This window comes from Alligator sinensis, unplaced genomic scaffold, assembly GCF_000455745.1.
Source record: "Alligator sinensis unplaced genomic scaffold, ASM45574v1 scaffold768_5, whole genome shotgun sequence".
NCBI classification, from domain to species: Eukaryota; Metazoa; Chordata; order Crocodylia; family Alligatoridae; genus Alligator; species Alligator sinensis.
The window spans coordinates 1,131,187-1,140,737 of NW_005841991.1; the positions used below are offsets into that span (position 1 = coordinate 1,131,187).

General features: G+C 45.3%; 2 protein-coding genes across 2 annotated transcripts in view; one reads left to right on the forward strand and one right to left on the reverse strand.

Moving 5' to 3' along the window:
- EIF2S1 (eukaryotic translation initiation factor 2 subunit alpha) overlaps positions 1–9,329 on the reverse strand; it is a 15,586-nt gene extending 6,257 nt beyond the window's left edge. Inside the window, exons 1-4 of the mRNA XM_006021401.3 lie at positions 9,107–9,329; positions 5,497–5,738; positions 3,849–3,928; positions 3,108–3,259 (exon numbers count right to left, since the gene is read on the reverse strand). Of these exons, the coding sequence (XP_006021463.1) occupies positions 3,108–3,259; positions 3,849–3,928; positions 5,497–5,737 (473 nt within the window). The 5' untranslated portion in view covers position 5,738; positions 9,107–9,329. The remainder of the gene's footprint in view (positions 1–3,107; positions 3,260–3,848; positions 3,929–5,496; positions 5,739–9,106) is intronic.
- ATP6V1D (ATPase H+ transporting V1 subunit D) overlaps positions 7,699–9,551 on the forward strand; it is an 18,869-nt gene continuing 17,016 nt past the window's right edge. The window contains exon 1 of the mRNA XM_025201346.1: positions 7,699–7,851. Coding sequence (XP_025057131.1) covers positions 7,699–7,851 — 153 coding nt within the window. The remainder of the gene's footprint in view (positions 7,852–9,551) is intronic.

The following is a 9,551-nucleotide window of genomic DNA, read 5'->3' on the forward strand; positions in this document are numbered from 1 at the left end:
GGTGGGGGGCGGGGGGGGTGGCTGTCATGGAAAAAACAGCATATACACAGAAAGCCGAGATACAACTTTCCAATGTGGAGTTTTACAAACTCCTGACCAAGGACCCTGACCTCTTAAAAATACAGGCAACCCCAGCTTAGCAGTCTTAATTGGTTCCTGAAAAACTGAGTGTTAAGTGAAACGAGCATTACGTGAAACGGAAAGCATTTGATGACCCAAAACGTCCACTGCAATCGTTTTCACTGACCCAAGCCGGTGACTGTGAGCGTTATAACAAAACTCACTGAGCGTTAAGTGAAATCAGGTATCAATTTAAAATAAGTGTTATAGTAAAATAGTGCTAAGAGAAACAGCGTTAAGCGGGGGTTGCCTGTATTGCCTCTGGAAAGGTAGGTGAAGATTAATGCTTCCACCTCCCAGGAACCCAGGCCAGGCAACTTTTACTTATCACCCAAGATTCACAAACCTGGCAACTCAGGCCACCACACTGTCTCTGGCATTGGCACCATCACTGAGGGAGTTTTGGGCAACAGTGACTCCATCATGTAACTACTTGCCACTGGAGCTGCCAGGTATTTGAAAGACACCACAGATTTCTTAAAAATACTGGCCTCCATTGACAAGCTTCTAGCAAATATCAGATGGATGTCACATCGCTGTCTAGCAACATCCCCCCATGACAAAAGATTACAAGCCATAAGGAACATTATTCCTGACAAGAGAACTGATTCAGTTTCCAATATACTCTCCTCCTTTGACATCACACACAACTATTTCAGGTTTGGAGTCTCCCTATACCTACAAATGACTGGCACTACCATGGGCATAAGTATGACCAATATATTTGTCCATATAGGCTAATATATTTGTCATAGACCTTGAAGTCTGTTTCCTCTGCAAATGCCCCTCTCATCTCACCTATACCTAAGATATATCAATTACATCTTTATATAGACACACACACAGGAAGGAAGCCCTATAGAGAAATTCCACCAGGACTTTAACATCTTCCGCCCCTCCATAAAACTGACTCTGAAATACTCCACCAGCGAATTTCATCTCAGTGAAAGTCCGCAATCACCGCATCACCAACACATTGCATCAGAAACTTACCAACTGCCACAGCTACTTTTGTATCACCAGCTTTCATCCTAAGCACATCACTAGAGCCATTGTCTACAGCCAAGCTCCACATTATGACTATTTACACTAATCCCACCAACCACAGTATACAGTTTAAATATCTGGAGCGGGGATTCCTACACTTACAAACCCAAAACCATAGCCACTCAAATCAATAAAGCCAGACTCGGAATCTACTCCAATCTGATACAATACTGACCCCAAGACAAGAACAACAGAATCTCTGTTGTGAATTATAGTGCTCAGCCTGAACACCTTGCACAAATCATTAATGACCTCCAACCCCTCCTTGAAAATGACAACTCACTCAAAGTAGCCATGGGGGACAAACCATTTCTTGCTTACTGGCAACCCCCCACGACCTCAATCATCCAAGTAACAGGCTACCTAATGCCTATTCTCACCAAGGCACTAGGCCTAGCAACAAACCCAGATGCAAGCTGTATCCGATCATCAGTACCAAATAACATGGATTACAACATCCAAAGTCCATTTACCTGCACCTCTACCAAAGTCATATATGCCATCACAGTGCCCCGTCTGCTCTCTATATTGGACAGACAGGACCATCCCTACGTGAAAGAATGAAGGGAACACCTATCTGATATTAAGACCAAAACCACAAAAAAGCCTGTGGCAGAACACTTTAACCTTCCTGGGCATTCCATTGCTGACCTCAGAGTAGTCGCTCTTATACAGCAAACATTTAAAAGCTGGTTTGAATGCAAAATTGAGTAACAAGCAATCATCCACAGACCAGATGGCATTAAGTATGGTCTAATCAGGGACATTTTTATCCCACTACCTGGATTATCTTTTGTAACCCCTTTGTCCCTATGGATTTATTACTTGTTGCCTCTTTTGGCATTGCCCTGTTCAGCTCCCTGCCCTGCTTTTTGTATTCAAATCATCCCCTCTATTCAATAGCTTGCTCTGTCCATGTCCTTTCATAGCACGTGATGAAAGGAGTTCTTGCTCACAAAACATTATGCATCTCTGATTAAGTTAGTCTATAAAGGACACCCTGCCTTAATATAACTTGTCACTGCCACCTAGTGGTAGATCAAAGTCATATTCTTTACAGTTCTTAAGTTTTTTGCTTTTTTAAAAGAGGAGTGGAAGGGGACATATTTGAGAAACCAGTGTCTGTCTAGTTTGCTAGTCAAGGCTTGTGAAGGCCTCATTAGAATCAACTACAGGTCTTACTATATCATTATATTTAAAGTGGACTAACATTCCAAGCAATTCCATTTTAGCTGAACATAAATGGCATCAGACTTCAAAGTGATACACACCCTCTTGTTCTAAATGCCCTAGAACAGAGGTTCTCCAACTGTGGTCCCTGAGCTCCATTCAGCTGGTCCACAGAAAGGCTGCGGAACAATCAAGGATATCCGTACTTGTAAGGTAAGATTACTGATATTAAAATACGAGTTGCGTGCTTTGATTTGTAGAACAAAAAAAAGTTTAAGTGGTCTGCTGAAACCCTCAGCAATTTTCAAGTTTGAGAACTACTGCCCTAGAAAAATAAGGTAGAACCTATTTAAAAAAAAATCAAATCTCGCAAAACTGTAGGATTACAGGTAAACATCATCCTTTTTGAATACATCAGTCTCAACAGCTATGTATTTCTATATTGTGATAGGCACATATTTGAGAATATCTGATTCAGAGATAACTGAAATGAGACTCAATTGGTTCCTAAAGCACTAGATTGACATAAGTAGTTCTATAGAATAATTACTAAAGGAGTGCAATGACTACAGAAGAATACAAGAATGATGAGCTGGACTTTAAACTCCTTCGTGACACCACGACTCCTCCAGATGGTAATATGCACTTATCTGACCAGGGCATTACAACCAGGCTGCTGCCTGTCTGAGAGGTAAAAGGAAAATTTTGGTGGGTCTATCCCAGGAAATGTGTCTGCAACTAAACTGCTAAAAGCAAAGAGGTGCTCTTACGAGACTGCATGCTTGAATGCATCATAAGCGCCATATCCAGGTCTTTTGTACTTGTCATCAAACACCCAGGCAGTTCTCTGGAATAGACTTTCCAGCTGCTCATCCTTAGTGTACTCCAACACCTCAGCAACATGACGAAGGATGCTGTAAACCTAAAACACAAATAAAAGAGTGGGGATGAAGGGACTCAGGGGAGATTATTATTCAGATTCTAAGATTTGTGCTATAGAAATTCCTGTTTGCACACAAAAAAAAACAATTTATGTCTGGGCCATTAGCTGCTACTGCAATAAACGGAGAGTAAAAGTAAACAGTGTTCAAGTAAGAGGCATCCATGATAAAAGGTTAAGTCTTAAACTGTATGATGCTGACATCTTACAATCCCCCACCTTCCAGCCAGTGCATAAAACAACAGTATGCCAAACTCCAGGCACTTCTGAAGTATCAAAGTGGTTTATAAATACTAGCCCTCATCACGTGTGTGAGAAAAAGATGCTATGTATATTTAAAGATCCTGAAGTAGCATGTGACACTAAGAGTGTACAAAGTTACAATATGAGTTAGCCAAATTGGAAACAGAACCTAGGAATCCCAGCTCCCAGTGCTGTGGGAAACATTAGAAAATATATTTAATTAAATTAGAATAGTATTTCATTTTCATCCTGGGTCAGCACCATGCTTTCTTTTTACTTATGGATATAGTGGGCAATTCTGACAGCTGGAAAGCATCATATAACTTACTGTCTTTGATTTGGTGAACTTGTCTTCACATTTGATTGCCTCTTCTGGGGAAACTCTTCTTTTTGACAAGTCAATGTAGCCTAAGAGGAGACAAAATTTCAGAATAAAAAAAAAATCCACAATATTCTTTACTTCTGCTTTTCCCCTTGCTGCTGTCTTTTCACCACCCCCTCCTCCCTGTGCCCACTTGCCACTGACAGCAGTTATAAGCCAAGTGAAGCTTAAGAGAATGAATTTGCTCCAGAATGACTATCGGGAAGACTGAAATTGTTTTAGGACATTAAGACTTGTTTTTTGGGTTTTAAATCTACTAAAGCCACCTCTTCCCTTCCCCCAAATGTTTCTGAAATACTATCTCCATTTAAGAATATTTGTCCCCAAATTCAGTGCATTTCCTCCCTAATGCTCTATTTCAACCAAATCATCATTCTTCCCTGAACTGTGCAGTCTTGGTTAACGAAGATGCTGGCACACAGAAACTACACACTTTTAGAAAACACTCACATTGATACTCTGGTAGTTTATCTAGGTATGGCTCTCCACTATCATAGGCAAAATCTAACCCTGATTTCTGGATACAGTTCCTTGATCACATTTGTGTAAGAGCTGGAAGCACTGCTGGGAGATGCCCATATACAGTGAGTAGGCATGCCTTCTCTTGCTTAATCACAGCTAATCAAGGAGCAGCACTGATGATTTGAAAGGGAATCCATCTAGTTCTCCTCTAAAACAAGCCAGGGGGGCTCTCCTCAAGATTCAATAAGGGAAGTGTATTAGAAGTTAAGTAAAGGAGAATTGAATTCGTTTGAAAAGTAGCTTGTGTCCTTCAACACAGTTTCTCTCATCTGGAACGGACTTCCTGCATCTCTCCAGATCATTTCAAGTCTCCTCTGAAAATCTTTTCCCTCATCTTTAGCCTCTCAATTGCCCACTCCTTTTCTATCACTTGTTAACTCTGAACCTATATTTAATTCTGATAAGTATTTCAGAAATACAGAAATACATTTTACCATAACAAATTAAGCAATCTAGTTTCCAGCTTCTAAGAAAGCATTTTCATTAATTCTTCAGATGAGCAAGAAAACAGGTTTGAGATGGCATTGTTAAATGCCAATACTCGGTATAGCATCAAATACCATCTCTTACACAAGAATACATAAAAAAGACTTGAATGATGTCAATTACTTGAATGACAAATGTTGGATTAAGTTTGGTGGGCCAGGTTTAACTCTACTCTGTGCGTATGCATTATGAGGTACAGGAATTACATGCTTGTTTACTATTCTAGGGTTGGGATTCTTGTCCTAATGCACAGAGAAACTGCTCTCTGTGTGCTGGAGCTCTGATTTTTATGCTTTTGTCTAAAACAGCAGTTTCTGGTCACGATTCTCATCAGTCAGTATCAATGAAAATAACTGAAAATATACAAACACAAAAATATATCTGTCAATAAATTGCACTGGAGTGTGCCTTTGTATGTAGGTATATGTATAAACATACAGACACACAAACACATATCTATATACAAGCCCTGTGGTCTAATCCTGCAAATCCTCATTGTTGCAGCTTGTCCTCACTCCTGTAAGTAGCCCTTTGAAGCCAACGAAACTACTTTCTAAAATGTCTCTCCAAATACTTCTGAACATACCTTTCTCTTTGTCAACCCTTATAACCACAACACATTCATTCCTGCCGATGCGGATGAGTTTGTTTATGGAGCGGATACGTCTTCTGGACAGCTCGCTAAGGAGGATCATGCCTTCAATGTTGTTGTATTCCAGTAAGCTGACATATGCTCCCATTTCAGCAATGGACCTGACATTGACCATTACTACATCTTCCACCTCTGGAAATTTATGTTGATAGAATCTACAGCTTAATCCAGGCATTCTGGAACGGGAGGAAAAAGCAGAGAATTTTGTTTGCCTCAGTACAACACTGGACACAACTAATCCACTATTATGGGAAAAAGGGTGAGATTTAAACTGCAGGTGCAGGATGAAGAGCTTGCCTGCTTGGGATCAGGAACTGGGCAGACATCCAATTTTACAAACGCTGTGCTTGCATTAGTGTTCACTCAGCAGAAGTAATTTATTAAAAAGTATTCCTTTTAAAACTGGTATCTGTATTAGCACAATAATGCTGGAAACAAAGCTACTAAAAACTATTAAATCTGGTTTTGGGCACAATGCCTGATCGTGCACATGCGTGAAGCCTTTTAAGTAAGTAAATTCCCAGTCTGCCCTGATCTGTCACCCAGGCACCATATTATCCGGTTTTAATGAGGTGCTATATCCCACCATGAGCAGGTGATAAGGAGAGATACTGAGGTTCCTCAACTGTTTGGTTTGCAACAGGTTGCAAAACTGCAAACTTCAGCAGCAACAAGAAAAAACATACAAGGAAAACATCTGGCATTTACAGGAAAACAAATATTGTTGGATAAGTAGGATGCTGAAGTTACGGCTGGGGAATACAGTGCACTTCTGTACCCCGTGGGGAGCCCAGACTCAGTGCAGATTACTTGGGAAATCCTCTGAAAGGGGCTTTCTGGAGGCTAGGGTCAAAGGAACTATCAGAGTGGAAGACAGCACTCACCAATCCAAACCTAACCATGTCCTAGAGCAGGGGTGAGCAATTATTTCAGGCAGAGGGCTGCTTACCAAGTTTTGGCAAGCTGTTGAGGGCCACATTTCCCTCTCTGGCACAGGGAAGCAGGAATACCCCCATGGTCCCAGGCCAGAAGCCTCTGCTAGGCAGGGGTTTCTGGTTGGGGGGGGCAGAGCTAGGCAGGCCTTGCTGATGGGTTCTGCCACCAGCTTCCTCTGGGTCCTACTGCCCCTGGTTCCTGTCATCTTTGACAGGCAGCTAGGAGGAAATAAATATTAATTTTCTTAATTTTTTAGGGGTCCCACGGGCCGGATAGAATGGCCTGGCGGGCCGCATTCGGTCCCCAGGCCTTATTTTGCCCACCCCTGTCCTAGAGAAACTTAGGTTAACCCACGTAGATGCTGAGCAGGAGGAAGCACTTAAGAATTACATGGAACTTTCTCCTCCCCTCCTATAGTGAATTCTCTCAATCTGCTCATCCAACTGGTGCAAAGTTTCACGAGATCCAGTCAGAATCAGAATGAACCCTAGATGATGATCACGTAGCATGAGGTAAAGAAGATGCATTCTACAATCTTCAGTTGGTAGGAAGTTGTTGCTTCTTCTGAGGGAAAATCTGCTCATGGTGATCCACATACTGTGTAACTGCATTACCCTAGGACAGTAGTTCTCAAACTTTTCAGGGCCGGGGTACCCCACTACCACTTTTTGGAATGCAGAGGCACCCCTGCCTGAGAACCAGAGCTGGTGCTACCTCATCTTACCTGAGTGCTTCTCAGTTGTGCTCTGTTGCCAGGAAGGGCTATAAAACTGCCCCAGCTGCATGGGTAGTCTGGGAAGGGCTGTGCCATGTGCACACATTCTTCCTGTATTATGGCTCTGCCTGCCATATCTGGGGGAAACATGGGTGGGGAGAAGGGACACAGGGGGTGCAGACCAGAAAGAGCTGTAAGCATGATACAGTTTTGTTGGCTGATTGTACTGCTGTGGCACCCCTGAAGAAGCCCCATGGCATACCAGTTTAGAACCACTGTTTTAGGACACCCCCACTGGAATATTCGCTGCCAAGGTTTCAGACACCGATGCCTGGAACTGCCCTCCTCAACAAGCCAACCTACTGTGAGATCAGCACCGTGAGGCTCAGACCCTCCTCCCACTTCCGTAAGATCTGTTCCCACTTCCAGGGCAGAGTCTCAATCTGGATATTTCAAAGTTGTTGGTGGGGCAGGCCCCAGCGAGAATGGCTTCGTCTCCATCCTCCAACACCTTTTGTGAGGAAGAAGGAGAGAGGACAGTGGCAAGCAAGAAGTGTGACAGATGGGGACTCCCCAGGATAGGAGGGCCTGGGCAGAGGGAACCTCTGAGGATGAGTGAATTCTTCAGCTTTGAACATGTGCGTTATGTATACAGGTTTCCTTTGCTTTATGCTCTACATGTGTTCCTAGAAAATGGCACATAACTTATCTTCGCATAAAGGGAACCTGCTTTACACTGTAACAAATAGGGATACATTCTGAGACCTCCACTGTGCCCCCAGAGCCATTTCTACCACTTTTACAAGACAATTTTGGTACTCACCAACAGCAGACTATACACACAAGCACAGAGCACTATCATAATGGGGGTGGCAACTACAGAAACACGTGTCGCACACAACGAGGAACGCAGAATCACACAGACTATATTTTGATGTACGTCACTCTCACAATGCCTTGCACAAAGCAGCTGACCGTAGGCTTCCACCACACTATATATATATTTGTGTGCGTATCTAGACCAGAGGTGGGCAATTCTGGCTTGCAACCAAGATCAGGCCCACGGTGGACTCCATTTTGCAATAGCTCTGGGTCCCAGCTGCTCTCCATGGAGACCCCTGGGAGCACTGGGACATGACAGCGCTGGGCCACAGACCCAGGGCTCTGCCCCAGCCAGACCTGGTCCTGTCACGTCCCCACGCTCCTATGGTTTCCTTGAAGACTGGCCAAGCACTGTGTGTGCAGGGCAGGGAGCTGCTTTGGGCCGGGATCTGGCAGTGGTGAGAGTACAGGGTGGGGCTGAGGCAGAGCCACGATCTGCTGCCCATATGCCCCTACCCTGGTTGCAGAGGTGTGCGGCCAGCGGATTGCAGCTCTGCCCCTGCCCTGTCCTGGGCTGTCACCACCGCAAGACCCTGGCCCCAGCTGGAGCAGCTCCCTGGAGCCTGGCCACTCCTTGTGTGTACACGCCCATGCAAATATATATTTATACCTTTCAATGAACACACGTTGGCACAAGGAGCTGGAATGTCCATTCTCTAGGGGTATATACCCCTATATACCCACTATTGTCTATCTAGATAGAAGCGCACAGATATAGAATATTTGCCAGAGCATTCATAACACATCTCTACGTAACGTATAGTGCAGGGGGGCTCCGTGCGTTGGCTTCTACTGCCCCCAGGAGAACACAACCCAGCAGTGGGCTCTCCCCCTGCCTGAAGGGCGTTTGTGCCCGGAAACTGGAAATAACATTTTTTTTCCAACTACTTAGCTGATCCCATAAGAGATCACATGCACCCAGGGCGCTGCCCGCGGCCGCCCGCGCGGAGCCGGCACACGCGCTGCACAGGGCGCCAGAGGCCAGCTCGCGCGCACCGCCCCCCTCTCTACCTGGCGGGTCCGCGCGGGCAGTTGGCAGCAATCGGGGTCTCCCTCCGTTCGTGTCCGCCCAGCACTGCGCAGGCGCGCACCCGCCCCTTCCGCCCGGCAGCCTCGCGCGCAACGTCGGAGGGGGATAGGCTCCTTCCTAAGGGACCGCTGAGGTGCGGGGACTTCCGGGTGGCACAAACCACCCCCAGAAATCAGTTCTGCCCGTCATTTCCTGTGGTAAGGGCAAGATGGCGCCTCAGCTACGGAAGGCCACGTGACTGCTACTAGCCGGATGTACTGGAGCGGAAACGGAAGCGGTGGCAGCAGCAGCAGCCTATCACTCGTGGCTTCTTCCATTACCTCAGCGACGGGGGGTAGGGCTATCTGAGTGCAGCGGAACCGGGTCGGCCGGTGTCACTGTCCCTGCCCCTGCCGGCGGCGGCGCGGGGGAGCGTGGGCGGGGGCG